Source organism: Hydra viridissima, unplaced genomic scaffold (genome assembly GCF_058129835.1).
Source record: "Hydra viridissima isolate aposymbiotic clone 2 unplaced genomic scaffold, HvirCarnegie_v1 scaffold_2, whole genome shotgun sequence".
NCBI classification, from domain to species: domain Eukaryota; kingdom Metazoa; phylum Cnidaria; class Hydrozoa; order Anthoathecata; family Hydridae; genus Hydra; species Hydra viridissima.
The window spans coordinates 9,683,735-9,710,079 of record NW_028324301.1 but is presented as its reverse complement, the minus strand read 5'-3'; the positions used below and the strand labels follow the sequence as shown (position 1 = coordinate 9,710,079).

Below are 26,345 nucleotides of genomic sequence, written 5' to 3'. Positions count from 1 at the left end.
AATGTAATTTCATCTACGCATTATTATGTACACATAATTTGAATTCTTCTGAGCAGCGAGGAATTTTTTTTTTCCTCAAGTTTTGTTTTTCTCTTATTATAACAAGATTTAAACTTTCTCCCAGTCATATATACCGTCTGATGAGTTTATTGCAGTAACTTCCTTCTTCGTCAACAAGGACGGAGAACCAAAACAGAACTGAGTAAAAGTGAAAAAGCCAAAGTAATTTGGAGAAAACTAATACATCCATGGTTTTAATACATACTCAAAGGCAACCTTAGCTAATATTTCTATCTAAATGATTTATTGACTTTATCTTTTGTCGTTTTCATCAACTAATAAAGAGAATTGCTATAGTAGTAACAATGGCCAAAGAAAAACAGAAACAAATTTTGTAAACTAATTTTCAATAGTTTTAAATAAACTTAACAGTTAAAAGTTGCATAAGAAAAAAAATTACTCATAATTATTTTAAGTAAAAAAAAAAATAGTTTCCAAAATAGTTTTTCCCACGGTAAATATTTTCTACAAGGACCGGCACTGTTATAAGCTGCTCTCTTTTTTTCGTATAACTCTCAACATATTATCAAATAGTTCAAATAAATATCAAAGATGATAGATGAATAATTGTAAGATAATTTCTTATGTCTGACCGACTGGTATTCATTTGTGAGTAACCGGAACTCGAAACAGGAGAACTCACACTTGTAAGAACTCAAGTGGTTCCGGTAATTTCTTACAAGTGCTTACGAAAAGGAACTTGATACCTAAAAGTTGCTGACCGGACGCGTTCTGGCCTGCTTTAACCACTGTTTATTTATATATAATACTATCTTAATAATAAAAACGTTTTCTGTTTGAGAAACTTTTTCTGTTGAATTCTTATGTAATACCTAACGTAATAATTCTAATTTTTTCAGACATGATAATATATTATCAATATGATAATATAGGGGAACCTTTTGTACCTTGACCACGTTGTACCTTTAGTCACTCCGTCCTGTAGGTCTTATTATTTTTCAAAAATGTAAAGAGCCATTAGAAATATTAGTCTATGACGACTCTTTTTACCGTAAAATATTATGTTTAATTTTAGCTCTTAAAAAGTAAATATTCATGTTTATCTTACTTTGATAACAAAACTGTCATAAGTAGTTGTTTGGTTAATTTATGTTATCATTAACATTAACCTAAAACGCTCAAAAATGATAATTTTTGGTTGAATGAGAAAAAAGTCAAAAGTATAATTTTTGCGAAAAATATAAGAGAATCACAAAAACTTTGAATGGTTTAAATTGATTCAATAGTCTAGAAAAAAAAAACGCCCGGAAGCAAAAAGTGGTCAGAGGTACTACAGGTTCCCCTATATATACTATGATATGATAATATATTGATAATATGATAATATATTGATAATATGGTAATATATTAATAATATGATAATATATTAATAATATTAGGGATTCTTTTTTTATTCTGATCAGTATTATGCCGTTGCCGTGTATAAACAACCTTGATATTTTCTGCTACGTTTTTGGTTCATTTACAATTTCATCACTAAACTAAGGAACATTAATACTTCTTTGTGATCTACATAAAGAAGTATATTATATTTTAGGTATCAAATTGACGACAGGTTAAGACTTTAGCACCTAATGTTATCTTAAATTTGTACTTAAATAGTTTTCGTGGCTCTTTAAATAAAAGGAAAGCAACAGTGACATTCATTGTTCTGATGTTAGAAATAAAACCAGTGAACTACAATAATGATTGGTATTTCTACTTAGTTAACACGTAACTGTAGAAGTACAACGAAGAACAAACAAAAAAAAAGTCATCTATTCTAACCGGCAATAAGCTTTCAAATCAGCAGCACCTGGTGATAAATATTTAACCTCTATTCCTCAAAAAGATGAGTTCAAGTCTACAGAAAATAAAATGGAGTTAGGAAAGGGTGCATCCGGCGGAAAACAACGAGAACCTTTTAGCAGATCCAGACTACATTCCTGATGATGGAGACAAGATAATCCCCAGACTATTAGACCAGAAGTGCTTAAGCGGATAAGAAGGATAAAGCGGATATTCATGCTTTCAATTGAACAATAAGCAGTTGCTTCAAAAGGATCTCCTAGTATGTAGCTATCATGGACTAGTCACATTCTTTAAATGAGACGGCCCTCTTTGCTGTTGCAGTCATGTTAAAGATGAACTTTTCAGAGTCATTACACAGGACTAAGTTATTACGTAATGTTAACTCAAACCCATCTACTTCAAGAGCGCATACTGCTCACCTAAAAGAGATGCACAAAATTCTATAAGTACTACTTCAGGGTATCATGTATGAAAATAACCAGTCGAAAATCTATGGAGACCTTAAAGTAATAAGTAAGCCGGATTTAAGAAACACTGCTGCAAATAATGCAAAATGAAGAATTTGAGAAGTCTTGATGCATAGGAATCTTGATGTACTTGTTGATACTCAGCACAGAATGATGCTCAAAGTTTACTCCATGCATATCACAAACTTGGCTGCCGTATGTCATTAAAAATTCACTTCTTGCACTTCCATCAAGACTTTTTCCCAAAAAATATGGACAGCAAATAGAGTGAAGGGTTTTATCAAAAGAGTAGATTGACAAAAAAGGTGCTATCAGAGTTTTTGAGACAAATATATGTGTGTACAGTCGGAAGTCCTCTTCATAGCACTTTTAATTGATATTTATAGTACATCGAATTAAATAAACTAATAAATAAACTAATATTGAACTATTAACTTTGTAAAATATTATTGCTATTGAAAATTTAATAGCACTAGTGTAATTTTTATATACTGCTAGGAGTGCAGCAGATTGTTCACAAACGAAGTAATATGGGTAATTTGCGTGCAACTTGTCCCGTTCCTTCCACCTTATCCTCAAAAAATACTGCTGAGTATGAAAAGTTTAGTAAAACCTTATTGGGTAACTTTTAGATAAATCTCAATAGGACTTTGAAGGACGTAGGAACCTCATTATAATCCGTATTGAAGAAAACTATTTTGAGAAAAGTTTGTTTTGCTAAAGGTTTTCGTAAACTCCATGCTTTTCTCTATGAATGCACATTAACATTCAGTTCATTCACATATAAAACTTTTGTATCTTGTCTTTCAAGTTATACTCAGTAATTTTGTGACTTAAAAATGAGTTTATTTAAAAAAAAAAGCGCATTTTAATTTGTGGGTTTGTGGTAGTGGTGATGGTGGTAGTGGAGGGTATTAAGGGTGAAAAAAGGGGGTTGCGGGGTAGGATATGCTAATATTACTTTTTTGCATTAAGTTTGATATATATACTCCAAAATTTTCAAAATTTATTTGTTTTCTCCATATTAAAAGTTTTATTGAAAGTAAATTGTGAAATTTCACTGACAGATCCATTTTTGTTTATTTTCGTTTACTAGAGTTTATATAGAGCTACAAATTTATATAAACCAAAACTTTTTTATTGAATAATTCATTTTGTTAGGCGATTTTGGGATCATACTAATTTTATAATCACGAACTTGATGTTCGGTATCAATGGCATGTGAGCAAAGTTTTAAGGCAGGTGCTCTTGCTTCCATAACGTAACATGTAAACTTTCCCCAGTCTGCCGTGAAATATTGTTGCGCGATTTTCAACACCCTGGGTTTATACCCTCGTGTTTATCTGGAACAAAAATAATAAAGATTTCGCTTGTCGGAGGAAAAATTACATCATTAGTAACGATGTAAATATCTGTAAATGATAATTTTTTTAGTAACTCATCGGCTTAATAAGTATTTATTATCGAAGAAATATTTTTTAAAGTATGAGTAAAGATAGTATGTTATCAAATAGTTCAGTAATGAACGCGGCCACTCTGACCATCGGCTCACAACTACGAAACATGGCTATTCCATCACCACCAAGTTTGTCTTCTTCATCCGAGGAAGATGATAGTGACGGTATAAGTGACGATGAAACTTTTGGAGTAAGTATTGGGAAATGTTCTTTTTGCTATATAAGAGTAACACTCAGAATAAAGATAACACTCAGAATAAAGATATGATTCACTCATACATTTATAATTTCTAGCTACAGCATCAAACATCAGTTACCAAAACAGTAATTGATTATGTTTATTTCTTGTTTAAATTGCTAAAGTTAATTAATCACTATTTTTTTTTCACACCTTCTTTCTCATTCTCTATCACTCACAGAGTCACACACACAGACACTCACAGAGGCACACAAAACAAAACACAAGTAGAATAAGTTTCTAGCTTAATAATAAAAAGAAAAATACTTTTTAAAAGTAACAAACTTTTATTATCCAAATTATTCTTGCTAAAAAAATTGTAGCTTTTAAAAATTTTATTTGCAAACAGATGTTGGTTAGAAACATTTTTCATGAAGTTGTCTTTTTTTAATGTTATCTTTTTTTGGTCAAGAAAAGTGGTACACTGTTTGTATCAATATATGCAAGATTAATAAAGGCTTTTTTTTCAAAACTGTAAAAACAAAGTGCTGTAAAAAGTATAGATTAGCTTTATTTTGAATTTAAAAAAAAATTTAGGCTTAGATAAGGTACTAAATAAGACAGATAAAAATATTAGATTAGATATGAAGCAAAAGTTGTTTGTGCTATTTTCCCATCTACATTATGTTGATTCCTAACTACCAGTATCTATTTTTACATAGAGTAATTGTGAGTTTCAAAAATTTTTAAATTATATTTTAAAAATTACTGTTTAACAAATTATATTTTAAGCTTTTCATTTTAAGTTTTTTGATCTTACAGTTTCACTTATTTTTGACTGTAAAAAGTCAGTTTAAAAGTAAAAAAACAATGTTTGTGGCTGATAATGTTTATAAAAAGTATTAACACCTTGTATCTATAAAAATAGATATGTATGAATAATGATAGGAAAAAGTATCACTAAAAATATTAATTTGTAGGGTTTGATATGCTTTTGTTCAATTTACTGTTTTTAAGAACATAAACCTAGTAAAATATTAACTTAAAAAGAATTTTGATAATTGTTACAAAGGTTTAATTTAACCTTTTTTAAAAATTAATATTCAGTTAATTGCTATAAACAACACAGATGATGAAGTACAAAATTTAAATATTATTTAACTATATATTAATTTATACAAACAACAATTATCTCTAAAAACATAGTTACATTCTAATGATAAATAACGTGCATAATGCACCAACAAGTAAATATAAATTTAAAAGGTAATTTACCAATTGTTATAAAAATAATTACTCTGTCCAACATGTAGAAAAAGAATTGTTTCTTTACTAAACAAATACTAAAACAAGTAGTTTTGATAAAATTAAAATCCACTTTATATGATTGCATTTTAAAGGTACAAAACAAAAAGGACAACAATTTAGGGAATATGCAAAAGTTATGGACTCATAATGTTTTCAGTATTCCTCTCTCTGTTTCCACTCCTTTTTCCTCTAATTTAAACTGCAAAATATTTGCCTGTTGCTAATAGAATACATAAGGTGTTTTTCTAACAAAATGAGCAGAATGCATAAAAAGTGCTGCAGGTGTCTGTATTTCAATGTATGTTGAGTTTTATATGAAGCAATTAATTCTACTATGTATTGTAATGAAAATAGTATTTTTTAAAACATCAAAAAAGTTTTTTAGACTTACTGCTTCCTTTTTTTTAAGTAAGGTTTTATAAGTCAAAAAAATAAAAAAATAAAACTTTGAACATCAAAAGCTTATTTTTAACCAGATATATGATATTTAATTCTTTCCAAATCTTACTTTATTACTTTAAATTTGATAATTTTATTTAGCCATTAAAAGTTAAGTGAAAGTAGTATATAATAAAAGTAGTAAAATAAATAGTTGAAAATATAAATTTGAGGTTGATTTAGAATGAGAGAATATTTGCAAAGGAGATTCCTAAAGTTAATGAAAATGTTAGTTAATTGGTTGTTTAATCAACAAGAATTGAATTGCAAAGGTACTAGTCCTGCGGTATTTATTAGGTCAAACAGTCTTCATTTACTTATCAATAAAAAATATTTTCTAAATGCACTTTAGAATTCATATTGAGAAACAGTTTGAAGTTTTCTTGAACTCTTGGAAAGTGTAGAATAAGTGAGGAGGCTATAAAAACAACAACAATATAACAGTGATAAGTAACAATATGCTTAGAAATGTGAAAAAGATTGACAAGTAATACTATGGCATTTCCTGCTGCATTTTCAAGATCATTTATGTTTTGTTCAATATGAAGAGTTTTTACTAATAAATTCCTAATAAGAGTTTCAAAATTTATCATCACAGTTCAAATAATTTGTTCTGATTTCTCTCTTTTAGAATATATCTTATGCGTTCTTAGTTCCTACCATATTTATGGGCACAATTTTTTAAATGATATTTTAACTCATTCAATAGCCATTTCTTTATGATGTTGTCATACTTTTTTAAATTGCCTAAAGGTTTTTTCTATTTCTAGCAGCTTTTTCCTTTAGTTAGGGAAAAACACTTATTCATGCCAATTTTTTGCATCCTCCTATTACGAACTATTTTTAAAACTCTGAATAGGAGGTTACTAAAAGTCTTTTTTAAATATGCTTTGATATTTTTGGTTTTTTTTACTTGGTTTGCAATATATAGCAAAGTATCATTGTATTTATAAACTATTATTATCTATTTGTTATTATTTAGATAAAAAGTTTTGATCACCAGAATGAAATTTCAAGACTGCGTCTTGCAGAAAATAATATTAATCAAGACTTATCCAATTTAACGTTGGTTGGCCCTGAAACACAAGCTCGTCTTGAAGCTTTACTAGAAGCAGCAGGTATAAATGTTTAACAATGGCTGTTTTTTTAAAGGGATAGTTAAAAAAAGTTTCCAGATTGTTAAATAGTTTGTTCATACATTTTCTTAAGAACCTTATTTACCATTTTGAATATGGCTGTTAAACAAGCTGTAAATAGGCTGTTTATAAAATTCTCCAGCATTTACCTTCCACAAAAGCTGAAGAATTGCTAATAATGATGATTCCCATATACCGTTTCATTTTGCACAACAAAAAGCACAATTTAGAAGCCTTGGAGATATCATAACCAAATTTGCAGTTAAACTTTTTTCCCATTTTTGAACACCATTTAACTTAGAGTTTTTCTTGACTTTTAAAAACTTACACCATTAAATTCAGATTTAAAAAGCATTTTCAAGAATTAAATTAAGTCTAGCAATTGAAAGATTTTTTAAGCTTTTAGAATCTGACAAGTTCAACAATCTTAGAGTTTTGAAAGCCCAACAAATGTTCTGTTGGATAATTTTTTTTTAATGTTTTTTTTTTATAAATGCCTGTCACTATGTTAAGTGTGTTTTAATATTTGAATACATTTTAGGGTTTTTTTTTGTTTTTGTAATATTGGCAAAATATGATTGATTGTGATTTTCATTAAGTTAAAATATTTAAAGATTGCAAAAAAAAAAAAAAATTTAAGTTTGTAAGCTTATTCAAAACACTTTATTATTAAATTCAAAATTTTTTAATAGCCCTGATTATCAAATTCCAAAAAATCTGCTAAAATACATAGTGAATATGCTAAGATACATAGTGGATATGATACAAATAATTTTGTAGTGCAAAATGAATAGAATGACTCCCAAATCTAGAGATCCTCAGGTTTAACTCTTACACTTCCATTTTTCATATAGAAAACAAACTAAAAACAATGTAGTTAACTGCAACAATAAAACTTAAATAAAAGATTGTAATAGTAATGACCTTTTTCCAGCAGTTTTATGATACTTACTGAATTATTTGTCAGGAGTTGCAACTGACGGAAAAGCTTTCACTGATCCAGAAGTGTTGAGGAGGTTAACATCTTCTGTTAGCAGTGCTTTGGATGAGGCTGCAGCAGCTTTAACAAGAATGAGATCACAATCTGGAAATAATACAACAACCCAAAATAATGCGCAAGGTAAAAAAAAGAAAATTTTAACATTTTAACAAGGTCTCTGCATTTTGTGATTTTGATTTTGTTTGGTATTTCACCAAGCGCTGAACATATAATATATATGCATTTTAAGAAAAAAATTATTCTTTTGGAATGTGTGTATAAGTCATGTAAATACCAAAGAGTCTTACACATCAATTCAAATATTTTTAATTTTTTAAATAAACATTTCAAAATCTTTATTTGATTAAATTACTTAGCTAGATAGTAAAAGTATAATAAGTAAGTTGTAATAAGTAAAATTTAATTTTAAAGCAATGACAAGTTATTTTAACTAATATGCCATTCAAATTAGCTTCAAATAAAGTTGCTGTTTAGCATGAGAAATCATATTGAAGAGTTTTTTTCATATTGAAGATTTTTTTTAATATCAATAATATCATTCTCCAGAGAACCTCAAAAACTCTAAACACAAAAGATAAAAAAATCTATATTAGTAAAACTACTGGGCATAAAAAGAAATTGGTTTACAGCAGTCTTAACTTTCATAGCTGATGGTACAAAATTAAGTTCATTTAAAATAAGCAAAAAAATATTTCAAAAAAAAAAAATTAATACATGACAAAAGATGTATGAAAAAAATAATTACCTAGCAATAGATTAGAAAGGTGTCTATGTCTTGGTTGACTCCCCCAAAAAGTTCTGCTACTATGGGACTTTACTCTTTTGAAACTAAAAATGGTTGTCACACCTGATATAACAGCATTAGCAAGATGTTTTACCAGTGTTAAACCATTTGATTTTTGTTTAAACAAAGCATTCATGAACAATCAATGACGAATTGAACATCCTGGACTATTCCAGGAGAAAAAACCTTTTCAGCTGAAGGTACTGTGAAAATAGTCTATTTATAAGCAATATTTCATTGGTTAAAGAAAGCATGTAATCTCAGTTTTTTAATTTCATTGGTTAAAGAACATGTAATCTCAGTTTCTTTGTTTAAAGAAAGCATGTAAAGCAAGTAAAGTCTGATGATATTGTAATAAAGTTAATACAGGAAGATTCCATATCTAATTTTACAGTGCAAAGGAATGCCATTTTGAAAGACAATAATTATATTTCTGAGGCTAGAAGATGTAAACTTTTTGGTAATTTATGGCAATCAAATAACTTGTTAGCAAATAGAGGACAATTTGGCTTGATTGTAAAAGCATTGTAAAAAAATGTTTTAAAGCAAGAGTTTTCTAATTTTTTATTGTGAAAATGTTTCTTAAAGATGCTAGCAGACAAAAATAGTCATTTATGGAAAATATATCCTCAGTTATAAAAGAATATACTGCTCTTTAACTAAAAAAAGGAGGTCAACTTATACACCAGATTGTCCTATACACTGGTATATACTGGTAATTCAATATTGTTTTATTTTTTTATAAAATGTTATTATAATTGTATTTATTCAATAATTGTTTTGTTTTTTACATTTAGTTTGCAATGAGGTCAGTACATCAATCTGTAAAAGAATTTTTATTTTAAGGAACAAGAAGTCTTGTGGAGGCTTGCATTGAAGGTGACATAACAGCTGTGCGTAAGCTACTTGATGAAGGTCGCAGTGTTCATGAACCAACTGAAGAAGGAGAAAGTTTGCTTTCTTTGGCATGTTCTGCAGGTAATATTTAGTTTTTATTCTTAAAAATATAATTTTTTTCTTAAAAAAATAACCTTAAAAACCATAGCGGTTTTCACTGTCTTTGTCTTCATAGTTTTACTTTGGTGGTGTAATGTATCTAATATTTTTCTTTCAGGCTACTATGAGCTTGTTCAGGTTCTTCTTGTTATGAATGCCAATATTGAAGATAGAGGGGTTAAAGGTGACTGTACACCATTAATGGAAGCAGCAAGTGGTGGTTTTGTTGATATAGTTCAATTGTTGTTGCAGCATGGAGCAAATGTCAATGCTCAATCTTCCTCTGGAAACACAGCTCTTCATTATGCTAGTTGTAGTGGTTATGATGATGTTGTTCAAGCATTGATTCAGCATAATGCAGATTTAGAGCATCAAAATGAAAATGGTCACACACCCTTGATGGAAGCTGCAAGTGGTGGTCATAATAAAGTAGCTAAATTACTTTTAGACAATGGTGCTGGGATAAATACACATTCTAGTGAATTTAAAGAAAGTGCTTTAACACTAGCATGCTATAAAGGTTTCTACTTTTTTCTAAAGTGCTATTTAAATGACCTGCTCTCTTTCTTTAGTAAAAAGATTTAAATCATACTCTATATTTTTTGACTTATAATTAAATACTTACAATGGCATAACTAAGCACTCATATGCCTAATTGCTTATATTTACAACCATTTTATGTAGAGCTTTAATGTGCTTAGAAATATTTTAAGTTATAAATATTTACAAGATTTCGTTAATTAATCTTTCAATCTTTATTATTTCAATCTTATCTATTTAAATATGGTTGTAACTTTTTAGAGTTAAGTATTCACAAAACCTTTCACAAATATTAATTGATATATAAAAATATATCAATTAAAACTTTGTGGAATGTGTTGTGAAAATTTTCCAATTTATATTCTTTCAAAGAAACTTATGGTTTCAAAGTAAGAAATCATGATGAGTTGCTTTGCTACTTTAAATTTTGTCCCTGGTAAATAAGTTTGTACTTGATATACTAAATTATAATTCCTTTTCCTTTTAAATTCTAATTTTTAAAATGTCTTAGGACATGTTGAAATGGTTTCTTTACTTCTTGAAAGAGGAGCAGATCAAGAACACAAGACAGATGAAATGCATACAGCTTTGATGGAAGCATCAATGGTAAGAGTTGAAAAATATTTTGCAGTAGTAACTCATAATATATTATAAATAAATCTATTATAAAATATATCATAAATAAAACTAAAGATGTTACAAATCTCAAACGGTTACTCACTTTTGATTCTTTTTTTGTCTTTTACATTATTTTAATTCTTATAAAAATACATTTAAAAAAATTTATTTTATGAGAATACCACTGAGCTACTGAATGTCTATTAATTTTTTCAAATATAATAGTAATAATGCAAAATATATTTAATAGGATGGCCATGTTGAAGTTGCACGCTTATTATTAAACCATGGAGCACAGGTAGCTTTTAAAAATCTAAAGATGTACATAATGATTGATATTAGAAGATCTACTATGCACTCATTCATTAATGTTTAAAACCTTTAGATCTTTTCAGAACAATCAATATTTATGTTTATAAACATTCTTGAATATTAACTGGAGTTTTAATTAATTAGCAATTAATTAGCATCACTAATAGAGGATATCCATGTTGTATACTAAAAAATATCCAAATTTTTTATTTTGTCAATTTAATAAAGTTAAAGCAGCACTATTTTTCTATCTCTGACACAAAAAATGATAAAATTGAACAAAAGAGTTGTCTTTTTGTTTCAAGGTCAACATGCCAGCTGATAGCTTTGAGTCTCCTTTAACACTAGCTGCATGTGGAAGTCATGTTGAACTAGCACAGCTTCTCATTGAACATAAAGCTAATCTTGAGGAAGTTAACGATGAAGGGTAAAATACAATGAAGTTGATTTTTTTTAAAAGCTAATTTTTGTGGGTCAGGTGACTCATTACAAATTACTTTTTTTTGTTTTTAAAAAAAGTTATGAAATTTTAATTTTTAGCTACACTCCATTGATGGAAGCATCTAGAGAAGGTTATCTTCCTATGGTTGTATTACTTCGAGAGCATGGTTAGTCTTTTTCTTTAGTCAGCTATATGTCTTAGTCTTTGCTCCTTTGTTTTTGATTTGTTTTAAGTGTTAATGAAAACTTGAAATGATACTAAATGTCATGGTTTTAAAATAGTTTATAAAAATCTTTATTTAGGGGCCAATATTAATGCACAAACTGAAGAAACACTAGAAACTGCATTAACATTAGCATGTTGTGGAGGATTTCAAGATGTTGTTTTATATTTACTGGAGTGTGGTGCAAATATAGAATTAGGAGCATCAACACCATTAATGGAAGCTGCTACTGAAGGACACGTTGAACTTGTAAAGCTCCTTCTTGAGCATGGTATAATTATCTGTAATAAAAAGACAAACCTAAAAGAATATTTATGTTATTAGCTTTTCAATCAAGATATTTCTTATGTTTAGAGTTTTTCACAGAATGCTGAAATTTTCAATTACTTCTGTTCTAAAGTCTACCAGATTTTAGTTTATATAAGAATTATACTTAATGAATTTAATTTTTAAAGATGTTAAAATATATCTAATTAAAGGAAGCAAAGTAAATGCTACAACTGCCACTGGTGATGCTGCTTTAACATATGCTGCTGAGAATGGCCATACTGATGTTGCTGAAGTTCTCATTCATTATGGTGCAAACATTGAACATGAATCTGAAGGTGGTCGAACTCCTCTTATGAAGGCTGCTCGAGCTGGTCACCTGTGCACTGTAGGATATCTTATAAGTCAAGGTTAGTTAAAAAGGAGCTTTCAGGTATTGTTAGCTCAGCTTAAGTTTTAAGTTTTAAAAAATACCTTGACACTACTTGCTATATAAATTTAGTCTGTACTTTAGATAATTAAAGGGTGTAAACACACCTTTAAGTGTATTTTTTAAGCATTTAAATGATGTAAACTTGTTTATATTTTATAAATTTTTTATAAATATAGGTGCTGATGTGAATCGCAAGACAAGCGGAAATGAGCATTCAGTACTCTCTTTGGCTTGTGCAGGTGGTCATGCTGCAGTTGTAGAATTATTGTTGGCAAGAGGAGCAAGTCCAAGCATGAAGCTTAAGGTAAGGCTTATAGAAGCTGTGCTTAAAATGTTTTTGGCATTAATATTCATGAGTGATTAAAACAATCATATAAGACTTAAGAAATTTAAAAAAATGTTTACTGGTCAAAACCAGACTTTAATACATAAGAAAATACAAAGAAGAAAATAAAAAATATTAAAATAATGAAGATCTGTTTTTTTTTTTCCTGAAAAAATAAATGAAACAGCAGAAGAATAAGAGTCAGATTTCAAAATGGCTGCTTTTACTGAAGAAGCCATTGATAGAAAATAGTTGATTTAGCACTTAACTCTCGATCCTCAGCAATTGCTATCTGAGAATTAAGTCTACCCAAATGGTCGCCTGATACAAGTGGATTTTGGCAATTTCTTTACTTCATGTGCAAAGATTCATAAGCTTTTTAGATGGTTAAGTAATACAAAATTGTTTCTTGGTGACCAGATAGTCAACTAGAAATGATCTTCAAAATTTACTAATAGCCTTGCTAGACTTCTTGAATCATATATTAAGATAATTAACTTGAATATGCATTCATAACTCACTGCATACTGGAGATTTATTGCAGAGTCATTTACATGAAAACAGGAGCAAATAGATCAGGACAAACCTTCACAAACAGCAAATAGTAACTTAGCAAGTTAAACTTTTTTTATAATCTACATTTGTTCTACCTGTTCTATTCATTTTAATCATATTAGTAAAAAGAATAAATACCTGCTATTTCTCCACTCAGAGTATGCTTTGTGTGTTAAGAAGTATCTCATTTGAATGCTTTCTCAATACAGTCATAAGATTAGGGCAATTAAATCAAAAACATTTACTATTTTAAATTTTCCTAAATAGCAGCTTCAAATTCCAAATATAATTAGATTAACTCAAGTAGAGTCTTTATGCTTTTGTATTTCCATGCCTAAGCATCTCAAAAACCAGCCAGTATTGTCTTTTAATAATGGAAACAGACTCCTAATCATCTTTGAAGAAATTGAGTTTTTTCATTATATCTTGGTCATTCATCTGCTGCTCCAGAAGATAATTATCACTCTAATTCCTCTGTAGACTGTACAGCTTCTTAGCAGTGTCACTATTGTGACAAAACATTTTTTCAAATCATGTTTTTTTCATTAAGGTTAAGGATTTCATCCATCAGAAAATACTCCATGCAAGATTCATGGCAAAAAGACAGAATAAACCTTTGGAGAATTGAATAATTGAAATAACTTCAGTGAGTCCCTAGTGGGCTCTACTCATTTTTTTTTTCCATTTTTTTCTGAATAACCCTACAACATTTTTTTTTCTGTGTTTTTCTGAATATACCTAGTAAGAATGACACCATATCCATAAAAATCATTATTTATTTAGCAATTGTTTAAAATTTTTCCTTTTTTTAAAGAGGAGTTTAACCAAAAGTAACTAAAACTTATGATTTTAGAGTTTATTAGTTTTAGGTAAAGAGAAATTTGTTAATTTTAAATTTTAGTTGATTAAAAAATAACAATAAGGGGTCATTTGATAAAGATAATTAATTTAAGTTGATAATTATCAGTGTGTAAAAGTGTATCGTTAATTTTTATCAATATTTAAGTTAGTAATAGCTTAGCATGTTAAAAATGTTAAATACAAAGTTTGGCTAATAATAACTTTAAAATTAAAAAATTTTGATAATAAGCAGGCTAATATTTGTTATGAAATTCCCCCTTGGTTGTTAACAAGAGATGCACCAATATTGGTGGTATCATGTCTTTCTACTTCTAAAAATTATATTTTTTTATTTTTTTTTAGGACAATTCAAGCATGCTAATTGAAGCTGCAAAAGGAGGCCATACAAATGTGGCTTGTTTACTTATTGATGCAGTTCATCACCAAAACTACCTTCCATCTGATAATTCTACTCATGCAGGTTATCCTTCTCCAGTATCATCTTCTGGTCAAGCAAGTAACTCTTCTTATCACATATGCTCTGACCATCTTCACCACCTACACCAACATGAATGTCCTTTTCAATGCTCTCATTTACAAATGCCCCTGACTTCACAACACCCATTGTCACCAGATTGCTTTAACCATAACTGCACATTTGTTCCTCCTGTTATTCAAACTAATTCACTTCCAAGTCACAGCTATCAAAACCTACATAGCCCAATATATGATGGTGAGCCATTTACTGCAGATATAGATGTTAGCACGTCACCCTCAGATATGTATTTGCCTAACATACCTATTTCTCTACCAAATTCACTTTCTTTGGCAAATTTAACACCTGCTGACTTGCAGTCGTTAGCTCAAGCTCTTTCTTTTTCTTCATCATTGACAACAATCCAGCAAGAACAACAATTTTCTAATAACACAACAGTAATTGAAAATATTGCAGGTATTTCAGCAAATATATCATTTCCAGCTATAGATCCTCATGTTAATAGTTTCACAACACAATCAGAAGTTTGTACGCCTTCTCCTTCAGATACAACAACAGCTGTAGTAACAAGTGCTGGTCGTATGATTGCTTCAACAGGTGTTCAAACAGAGGATACAATATCAATGATTCAAAAACTTACAAACAGTGTTCATCAACTAAATGCATTACAAAATTTTGCTGCAGCCCATAACCTAGAACTAGTTAATTTAGGAGAAATAACACTTCCTCCTGCTCCTTTTCCTTTGGAAGAAGATGACATGGACTCTGGAGTCGTAACAAACAGCTCAAGACATGTCCCCCTAAGTTCAATGTCAGCTGTGACAAGAGAAGGTTTGTAATATCCATTTTCTAAATATTACCCTTATCAATACTAACTTTGTGTTTTAATAATAAATCTATTGTTCTGTATTTAAAATGAAATTTGTTTACTTCTTGACATTTTAAATCACTTTTTCTATTATAAACCTTGATTCTGATATGATATCACAGAGCCAATTGGGGAGTGTAGTCCACCATCAATATGCCAAAGTACAGTTGCTGCTCCTTTGCAGTCTGTCATTACACCATTAATTCCCACAGTTGACATTAATCAAGCAACTGAGAGCAATCATGATACTGCATTGACAATTGCCTGTGCTGGAGGACATGATGAACTTGTCCAGCTCCTACTAGCCAGAGGGGCTAGCATTGAACATCGAGATAAGAAAGGTATGGGAATTAGCTTTACTCAGTCATTATGAAGCTAAAAGTTTTATGCTCATAACAGCTATCTCTAATCTTAAAATCTTACTTTTCATTCTTAACAGGTTGTACGCCATTAATACTTGCAGCCACAGCTGGTCATGTTAGTACCTGTCACATACTCCTTGAGCATGGTGCAGACATCGAGGCACAATCTGAGCGTACAAAAGATACTGCTTTATCACTTGCTTGCTCAAGTGGTCGTCAAGAAGTGGTTGAACTTTTGTTGATGTCGAATGCCCACTATGAACACCGTAATGTTTCTGATTACACTCCGCTGAGTCTGGCAGCATCAGGAGGATATGTTGGGATCATTAAACTGCTTTTAAATCACGGAGCTGAAATTAATTCAAGGTTTTTGTATAAGATATAGTTATGCTTTTGCTTACCTTACATTTTTAAATGTTTTAAGCAAAAAAAAAAAAAATAGATTTTTAAAGTTGTTTAATTTATATTTTTTTGTATACCTTGGCCTTCACTCTTGTTTAAACTGGATTAGATGAACTTGTTGAAATCTTAAGATAAAATTTCCTAGATTAAAAAAATTTTTTTTTTTACTTTTAAAAATATTCACTGATTGATTATTTAAATTTTTCATTCAAGTCATTATTGTTTTTCTATTTGCCCACTTTAGATTGTGATTAATAAAATATTAAATTGCCACTTGTTTTGGTTGAGAGCTGAAAAATCTAAACTTTTTATAAATTGACATAAGTTCATTTTTATTTTATATTGTATCAGGATCTTTTTTTTATTCTTTTAACCCTTAATTACTCGCATGTGGTCTAATGGACCCCAAACACTTTAAAATCATTAAAAAATCCAGTTCAACCCTAAACACTTTAAAATCAATATTGATTAAGAGGCTTTTTTTTAACAAGTGTTTAGGATCCATTAGACTCCAAGCAAGTAATTAAGGGTTAAGAAGATTGCTTAAAACAAAATTATATCATCAATTAGGACAGGAAGTAAACTTGGAATATCTCCTCTCATGCTTGCAGCTATGAATGGCCATGTTGCTGCTGTTAAACTTTTACTTGACAGAGGCTCTGATGTAAATGCACAGGTAAATAAAAATTTGTGAATTTTAAGAAGAAATCTTTGTTTACACTCAACATTTTTTATTTAAAAATGTTATTTTACTAGATTGAGACAAACCGAAACACAGCTTTAACTTTGGCATGCTTTCAAGGAAGGACAGAAGTTGTTGGTCTACTTTTGGATAGAAAAGCAAATGTTGAACACAGAGCTAAGGCACCATGAATTGCAATAATTTTTTTTTTAAAAATAAACTACTTTTGTTATGTTAAAATTTTAGATATAAAAAGGTCTATAAACATTAATTACAAGTAGCTGTTGAATAATTTATAAGTTTTCTTTACTTTTTTTTTTTATTATGTAGACTGGTCTTACACCATTAATGGAAGCTGCCTCAGGTGGTTATGTGGATGTTGGCCGAGTCCTTATTGATCGAGGGGCTGATGTTAATGCACAACCTGTTCCATCTTCCAGAGATACTGCTTTAACAATAGCTGCTGATAAAGGTCACTACAAATTTGTTGAATTGCTGATTATTGTTGGTGCTGCTGTAGATGTACGAAACAAAAAAGGATGTACACCTTTGTGGTTATCAGCTAATGGTATTCTTTTAACTAATTATATATGTTAAAGAATTACAAAAGAAATTTAAAGTTTAAATTGTAAGTTTGTTTGTACTTGTGTAGGTGGTCATATCGATGTAGTGACTTTGCTAGCCCGTGATTATGCTGATGTAAATGCAGTTGACAACCGTGGCGTTTCGTGTCTCATGGCTGCATTTCGTAAAGGTCATGTAAAAGTTGTTAAGTGGTTAGTAAAACATGTCTCTCAGTTCCCTGCAGAATCAGATTGTAAGCGTTACATACAAACTGTATCTGATAAGGTATCTTTTTTTAAAATTAATTATAGTAAACGTCTTGATGCAGACTTGTAATTTACAAAAGTTAAGAATTTTTTTATGATTGTTTTAAATTTAAAAAAGTTAAACTTGATTAAGGATTGAAAAAATAATAAACAAGTGTTGTTAATAATTATTTTCTTGATCTTACATAACTAGATAATAATAATTTTTTAAATGCTATAATTTTCAAGTTTAAACATCTGGAATATTAAAACGAGATGGTTGATCCTTATTTAGGAGTTACAAGTAAAACTTCAAGAGTGTTATGAAATCATCAATGCTGCAAAAAAACGTCAAGAAGCTGAAGCAAATAAAAATGCATCGATATTGTTAGAAGAGCTTGATCATGAAAAGAAAAAAGAGGAGCGGAGAAAGATTGCTGCTCAGAAAAAAAGAGATAAGAAGAAACTGAAAAAGAAGAAAAAGTGTGGCAGTAAAGAAACTAATGAAGATCATGATGAGGATGAGCAAGATGAAGATCCAGATGCTACTCTTGATCACATAAGCTTCCCATTTTGTACAGGAAATGACAGGACACCAATAATCATAAATGGTTTGTCAAATTTTTCTTAAGCTGTATTTAAGAATCTAAACTGTGACTTGTTTTGTAATGATAACCTATTGCTTTTTTTTTTATAGATGATCGTCCAGATTTATCCACTGCTGAATTAAAACTTAAATCACAAAAACAACTGAAATGCAAAAAGAAAGAAAAAAAGAACCGTTTAAAGAGAAATGAAAGTACTGACAAAGAAGATGAATGCGAGCAATTACAAAACTTTGATCTTGATGCTCTTACAAATCTTGCAATCACAACTGCTGCACAAATGGTTTCTTCAATTAAGTATGTTTTTATGAAATTTAATAAAGATATTCTTTAACAAAAACAAAAGTTGTTAAGGGTTCAGAATGTTTTTTTGATTTACTTAAGGTGGAGAGAATTTGAAACATTTATCTTATGCTCCTTGCCAAACTCCAGATTTTTTTTTTTTGTTGAATACTTTAAAATTGATTTCTCTGATGAAAATTTTAACCTGCCAACTAGAACGTTTTTAAACTTATACACTAATTCATTATTTTAAAACCATAATAAGATATGCAACCTACTGTTATTAATTATTTCTTATTACTGGTAAAAATATTTATGCAAAATTATTTCTTATTACTGGTAAAATTTGGTTGCAAAATTATTTCTTAGTACTGATAAAATTTAGTTGCAAAATTATTTCTTATTACTGGTAAAATTTGGTTGCAAAATTATTTCTTAAATTGAATGAATTTAACTTGCTAATAAATTATAAATATCATTTATGAATTGTTAATTATGAAAAGAATTTATGGATTATAAATTATAAACCTTTTTATTTGTAAATTTATGGATTATAAGTTTATAATCCCCACAGATAGTAAAATTTCTTATATCATGCTGATTTATTTTATCTGTGAACCTTAATACTAAAAACTGCACCTCTTGTAACTTTGAATAGATTTAAGTAATTGTATCAAAGAAATGTTATTATATCATTTTGGTTTGTTATTTAGCAAGAGTTTAGGCAATGGAGTTTGAAAAATTTACATAACTTTTTTTTTCTATTAATGTTACAGGCCTCTTGAAACGGTAAGCGCAGCCACTGCTGCTCAAGTCACAATAGCTGTAGCTACATCTATTATCACTAGAAGTACTACAAAAGCATCTAAATCTAAGTTACCTATTGGTGAAGAGGTTGCTGCCACAATGGCTGCTGCTGCTGCACAATGTGCAATAGTAACATCAAGTGCTATAACTCCACTCAATGCTGCCAGCCCTAAAAAGAATAGGAGAGCTGAAGATGGTTGGAAGGAAGTTACTAGAAGGTTTTTTTTTAGTTTTTTCTAGATTTTATGTTACTTTTTCATATTGATTTGGTCTTCAAAAAAAATTTTTTTTTCAACTTAATTTAAGTGCTCCACAATCACGGTCTAAGAAGATTCTTATCCCAGCTTGTTTAATATCACGAGTAATTGGTAGAGGTGGTTGCAATGTCAATGCAATTCGAGAACATACTGGAGCTCTCATCGATATTGATACAAATAGGAAAAAACCAAATGGAGATTGCATGGTCACAATCAAGCATGTTTTTATTTAGTTTTTTAGATAACATTTATTTTTGAATTTTCTAATTTTTAAATCCATTTCAAATTTCTAATAACAAAAATATTCTTTTTATAGAGGTACTCAACAGTCTACTCGCCAAGCTTCAAATCTAATTCAGTCTTTAATAGATAACCCTGAGGATGATGTTTCCGAAATTTTACCATCAACATCTAAAATTCTTTCAAAATTTGAAAACAATGTTTTGTTTTCAAGTCATTCCTCAATTTTGTCCAAGTCTTTAAATACTCAAAAGCCTGGAATCAAACATGCTACTCAGAGACAAATGTCATCACCTCTACCTTTACCTAATGCTTCTACTCAAAATGCCACTAATCAACTAAATCAAGCCATATCACCAATTAACAAAAACAATCTGGAACGTTCTGATTTAGCTCCATCAAAAGACTTCCCCTTTCATAATGGAAAATCAGGTCTAACACTTCATGGGCGAGAAAGAGAAGAACCCCCAAGGTTTCGAAAAGTGGAAAATGGTATTAATTGCCAACCAGTCATGCCATCAACCTTTACTACTTCAACAAAAACTAGAGCTAATGTTTTGAAATCACCTACATCATTATCAACAAAAGTTACAAGCTCAGCAGCAATTATTTCAGACCTGTCAAAAGCACTACCAAAACCAATTGGTAGTAATCGTCCATCAAGTACATCTATTCAACAATCTCAATCAATATCGTCCACTAACACAGTTGAATCAGTAACTGCTACTCTCCATTCAACATTAGATAATTTATTATCACAAGTTGCTACACAGCGCAGTCCAATGATTTGGAATGAATATCAAGATCGTGGTAAGCTTACATCAGGTACTCTTGCTGTAGTGACAACATTTTCAACATCCCCCACTAGCATAACTTCTAGCTTTTCAAGAGATCAGTTTCGTCCCAATTCAATCTCCCAGAACTCTTCACAAGATTCTTCTTTAATGGGACATTCTAGGACTCCCTCTATATCTCCTATTTCTAACCAGTCAATCTCTCCTCCCCCTCCTCCTCCACCTCCTGAGGAGAAACCACACTTAAACCCAATTGGTAGTGAAAGAGGGAATAAAAAATCCACCTCCAACCCGCTTCTTGGTTTTAACGAATTGCCTTCTTTACTCCAAGGTATGAATGTATAATCGGAATTTTTTTTTATTTTTTTCGGAATTTTATTTTTTTCATAGTGTATTGCAGGTAAAAAGTCTGAGGTTCACTTAATCAGGGTTTTTAGTATTTTCTTATTTTTGTTTTAGGCACGGAGAACGATCAGCGGTTGTGGCATTTTGAATATCCACCTGCAAAACCACCATGGACACAATCTACACACACACCATCAGGGTGGATTCGTGAGCATACAACCAAAGCAAATGGAATTTCAGCAAATGACGATAAACTTGAAAATACTGAAACCCTTCAAAGCCTTCTGGAAAGTTTGTCTCTTTCCAACCACCTAATTTTATTTCAAGTAAATCCAAATAAGTATTCTTTATGATTTTAATCTTCTTCATTACAGAATATCTCACTATTTTTAATTCTACTTTGAAAATCAATTTTTTCTAAGAGAAGATTTAACTTTAGAAAAACGAAATTGACCTTGATGCGTTATTATTAATGTCCGAACAAGATTATGCTGATATCGGTCTACCAAAGGTATTTTGTTTCTACAGCTAGTGACAAAATATTAATAGTTATAATTTCAATAAAATGTGATAGTAGTAATAGTATAATTCTGATTGTTAATAATAAAAATGATAAAGATAAAGTTTAAAGAATTCCGCTATGTGCTTTATTCAAGCATTTCCCAAGTTCATTATATAAGTTTTATAACTTTATTATAACTTTTAATCGTTCAGGAACCTCGAATGAAACTTCTCAATAGTCTGCATCAGCTGTACTCTAATGGATCTCATCCTCATCAAGTGCGACCCGGATCCAATGGTGTCCATCCCATACAGCATCATGTGATGAATTCGTTACAATCAGAACCGATGTGGAAACCCTCTCAATTACCTATAAATGGTTTGGTTCATCCTATGCTGCGTCCTGAGTTTAGATCGTCAGTCGGAATGCAAAGTGGTTTGCAATTTCATGGACCCCAACTTATGGTAAGCAATTATTACTTAAAAGATATACTTATATATATATATATATATATATATATATATATATATATATATATATATATATATATATATATATATATATATATATATATATATATAATTGCTTATTATTGTGTAATTGCTCTGTTAAATGTATATCTTTAGAATACTTGGCAACCTTGGAGTAATCAAATAGATCAATGATAGTAAGCTTAGAACCTCAATTTTTTTAAACTTGAAAGAATTAAAAAATGAAGGATAATACAAAAGTTCTACGAAAAATTTTTATTTGTAGATATATGTTTGCTTCTCGATGATTCACATTAGTTTTACGTTGATCCGTGATCAAAGGCTTTATTTAGGAATTCATCCTTTAAATTTATGTTGTTTCTTGTTTCATTTCTTCGCTAGTAAACTCAAACTTGATTTTTGTGTATATTTCTTTTTCTCGCGATATTTTCTTGTTTTTCACAAGACTTGAAAGTTTGTAATATAATTTTAATTAAAGCCTATGCCACACGATTACACTTCGATGTCAAATAATGTCTTGGTATTATATGTTATGTTGCTATATATAAATAAAAATAACAAAACATAACGGCTTCTTTTAATTTTTATGTTGCTAGCAAGTTTTGTGTTTTGTGAAATTTCTTACTGAGTCAGTTCTTGCCAGATTTTACATTTCTCTAATCATAGGGTCACGTCATCAAAATAAATGCTTAGTACATTTTTGGAGCGGTGCAAAATTTTATTAACTCTATATTTCGATGACGTGACCCTATGACAAGAGCAATTTAGCCAAAAAGGTTTTGTTTACGCGGCTTTCAAGATCTTTGAAATGTGATAATCAACTAATTTCTAATTTTAGCTGTTAAAAATTAGAATGATCACAAAAATCTATATCAGCAATAATATTGGCTTGGAAAGAAAGTTCTTTCGCACTTGCACCGTTACAAATGGATCTCATTAGAAAAAAGAAAGTTCTATGATTTTCTAGAATGTTCTAGCACTTTTGTTTTAACGCATCAACGGTACAAGATTTTCTAAAAATTTCATGCAACTATGCTTGCTTACATAGTAAGCGTAATTCACTTAGTTTTAAAAATGAGATCAGAAATCCCATTTTCGACACTGCATCTTACATGAGTTCCAGCTCGGTATTTCCGCCGGTGAGGCCGAACACAACATATGCCAAGCCCTAGGTTAAAGCAGTACTACCGAACGCACTTGTCAAATTTCCTTTCAACGTTTTTGTGCCAATGACTTCGAACTCAAGGACTGTCCAAGGTCTGGTTGTCCAACTGAAGTTGTGCGAACTGGTAGAGGAGAATCGAAGATTTAGTAACCGCTGTATTGCCTCCACACTCCGATGTTCTCGTACATCAGTGCTGCACTAACTTTACTACACATTCTTGCTCTCCAAAAAGCGATGTTTTGACTAGTTATATCAATTACTGGCGATGAGAAGTTTACATTATGTAGACCACGCACAAAAGTGTCAGTGGGTTAACGCTGAAGATTGGGCAGAACCAGAGCTTAAAGTAGATCCTCACCAAAGGAAGGTCATGTCAGTGTGGTGGAATGTGTGTGGTATCGTGCATTTCAAGCTTCTTCCTCCCAACCCCACCAAGACGACTGACTATTATTGTCAAAAACTGGAAAGACTCAGGCAGAAAGTCACTTAAACGCGGTCACAACACCAGAAGACTTCACACACGGCAAGATCGATAAATCTTAAGCTAATAGAGATGGGATGGAAGATTTCACTACACCCGCCTTATTCTCCAGACATCGCTTTAAGCGATTGTCACCTTTTCCGTGCCATTTAATATCACATGTCAGAGAAGAACTGTGCACATATGGCCCGAGAAATCTGTAACCCCAACTTGATGTTCCGGAGCTTCAAAGCAAATTCGAAGTGATTCAAATGTACGAAGATTTCCAAAATTTTCCAAATTTCGCGAGTCAGTGTCACACCATGTACATGGGTGACTACTTGTATGTGACTGCAAACCACAGAGAATGTTTGCCAATTTCAGGTCATGACACAACAAATGGAGCATTTTCAGGACAGATCAAGGTCAAAAGTTTCTTGACATTATCATAATTTTCTGGTACATCTTCAGCAACTGCAACAAGAAGCTGTCGTTTTACACTACTGTCTGTTGCAGTTTGGCAAGTCAAGGTCTTTTTGCTGGGCATGGAATGGGACTTTTTGTATTGAGCTCTGAATGCCCAGACTGATTTTGAAAAAGCCACCACCATTATCCAACCCTAGCTTGACAAGATGTTCTGAGTATATTTGTCTCTGTGTCAAGATCGCATTTTGAATCTCTTTAAGATTCTAGCAGTGTACAACAATTTTTTTGTATTTAGCATTTTCAAACTAGTGAGTTTTGTTGTCACTTGATGTGCAAACTAAATGAGCAACAACGGTTTCCCAGAAACTCGATAAAAACACAATTTTGAAAATTCTACTATCCGCCACCACAAAAATACTTATGGTTGATATAAATTAAAGTTCAATTTGAAAGACTTGATGGAAATTACTTACGCTTAAATAATGCAAAAGTAAGAAGTTATTCAATTTGTGTAATTAAATGTGAATTTAAATAAAAAAAAAATTTTTTGCTGACAAAAAAACTTCATAAGTCATATTTCTATTATCAAATCAAAGGTAAAATTTCATAATTCAATAGAAAGAATTACTTATACTGCAAAGTATATAAAGCTATCATTCAAAAAAATGTGTTAAAAACTGAGAATTTTAAAAATGATTTTATTTTCTCGGACAAAATAGCTTGATTTTAATTTTTGCATTTTTGATATCAGGGGTGTGTATATATCACTCACTCCAGAGGGTTTCTTCGGAACATCAAGTTGGGGTTATAGCCTTCTCGGGCCATATGTGTTTGATGATGTTTGCAGACTCAACGCCGACATTAGCAAATTCTTCAAGGCGCGGTTAATCAACTTCTACAAGGATGGGATCCATTTCTTTCTTACTAAATGAAAAATCGTTGTTGGTAATAGAAGTGATTACATCGTAAATTGATTGTGTTTATTCAGAGGATTGTAATGAACTTAACTATTTCATGAAACGAAAAAATTTTATTTTCAACCTAATAAATATGCTTTACGATAATAAAAAAGCAAATCTTTCATCCGAGCAGCTCATGTAACGAATACAAAGAACTAATATAAATATTGCATTTAGTTCTGCTAATCTTATCTCTTTAACTTTAAGAAGTTGTTTGAAAAAGTAATATTCATCTTATGATTGGAATATTCATATTCAATAAAAGTAATATTCATCTTTGAGTATTCATGATTGAGTCGGATCGAAAAGCATAATCGAATTTTCTCCGGGTCAAAAGAATTAGACGCTGAATTTAGTACTAGTAATCATGGTAATGCAGTTAGAAAAACGTCTCTAACTTTTCATAACACAGGTGTGCATAGCGACATTTGATGCATAGTTAAAGCAAAATAAAAAGGAAGAAATAAAACTCATACTTAAGCAAAAACTTTAAATGATTTTGTTTTGATTCAGAATTAATATTCTGCTCTCAAATTTGCATTATGAAACTCTGTCATGGTTGCCATTGTTAATCTAATAAAATTTTGTTAACATTTTTGACTTGTTTCACATTTCTAATTTTTAAAATTTTTAAAGTTCTAAAAAAAATGAAGAGGTTTCAAGAGGTTTATAATAAACAGCAATTGGTATATCTAAGGTAGTTGTTAAAACATAAATCTCTATTTAAAAGCCTAAGATGTTAGAATTTTCCATTTTTGAAACGCTGATTACATACTTTTTCACGGAATTGGGCAGATATGCTTTTCTCTTTTTTAATTAAAGATTATCATCTTTTAAGCACTGCACTTTTATAGTTGTCTATTTGTAAATATATTACATAAACATTTCCAAATTATTTGAAACGAAATACTGACAAAGATGTCTTTTTTATATGGAGCTTATTAACAAAGTTTTATGTTTCAATGGACTTAATGTCCCCCCTCTTCCCCCCCCCCCCCTTCCCTTCCTGCTTTCTTTTAGGGCCCTGTAAACTGCTACTACAACTTTTTAAAACTTGGATTTCTTAATCATCTTTTAATTTATTCTAATTATAATTAATAATTTTAACAAAACAACAATGTTAAATTTTAAGCCAAAGAAAAAACAGTAAAAAACAAGGCAAAACAAAAAAGAAAAAGAGAAGTTGAAGCATTGTTGTTTAA

The 26,345-nt window shown here is 30.2% G+C and overlaps 1 protein-coding gene and 1 long non-coding RNA gene across 3 annotated transcripts; both read left to right on the top strand.

Moving 5' to 3' along the window:
• The first annotated feature begins 3,660 nt into the window (after nt 1–3,660).
• On the top strand, nt 3,661–22,701 carry LOC145191494 (ankyrin repeat domain-containing protein 17-like). Of its 2 annotated transcripts, XM_090080498.1 has the most exons (29): nt 3,661–3,986; nt 6,703–6,838; nt 7,824–7,976; nt 9,487–9,618; nt 9,755–10,156; nt 10,688–10,782; nt 11,045–11,092; nt 11,412–11,533; nt 11,647–11,714; nt 11,851–12,042; nt 12,251–12,448; nt 12,648–12,775; nt 14,555–15,518; nt 15,678–15,896; nt 15,995–16,283; nt 16,890–16,995; nt 17,076–17,183; nt 17,332–17,569; nt 17,654–17,850; nt 18,106–18,421; nt 18,508–18,712; nt 19,474–19,722; nt 19,811–19,978; nt 20,078–21,126; nt 21,255–21,466; nt 21,580–21,651; nt 21,855–22,106; nt 22,269–22,309; nt 22,399–22,701. In XM_090080498.1, exons 1-28 carry the CDS (start codon nt 3,825–3,827, stop codon nt 22,305–22,307), a joined length of 6,519 nt encoding a protein of 2,172 aa, XP_089936624.1. In that variant the 5' UTR covers nt 3,661–3,824; the 3' UTR covers nt 22,308–22,309; nt 22,399–22,701. The 2 variants fall into 2 exon arrangements, with proteins under 2 accessions (XP_089936624.1, XP_089936623.1); XM_090080497.1 differs by having other exon boundaries at nt 3,673–3,986; nt 22,269–22,701.
• Nucleotides 22,702–22,969: 268 nt separating this feature from the next.
• LOC149891827 (uncharacterized) lies at nt 22,970–25,255 on the top strand. Its single transcript, XR_016450281.1, has 2 exons — nt 22,970–24,674; nt 24,936–25,255. It is a non-coding gene; the product is annotated as an uncharacterized LOC149891827 (long non-coding RNA).
• The last annotated feature ends 1,090 nt before the right edge of the window (nt 25,256–26,345 follow it).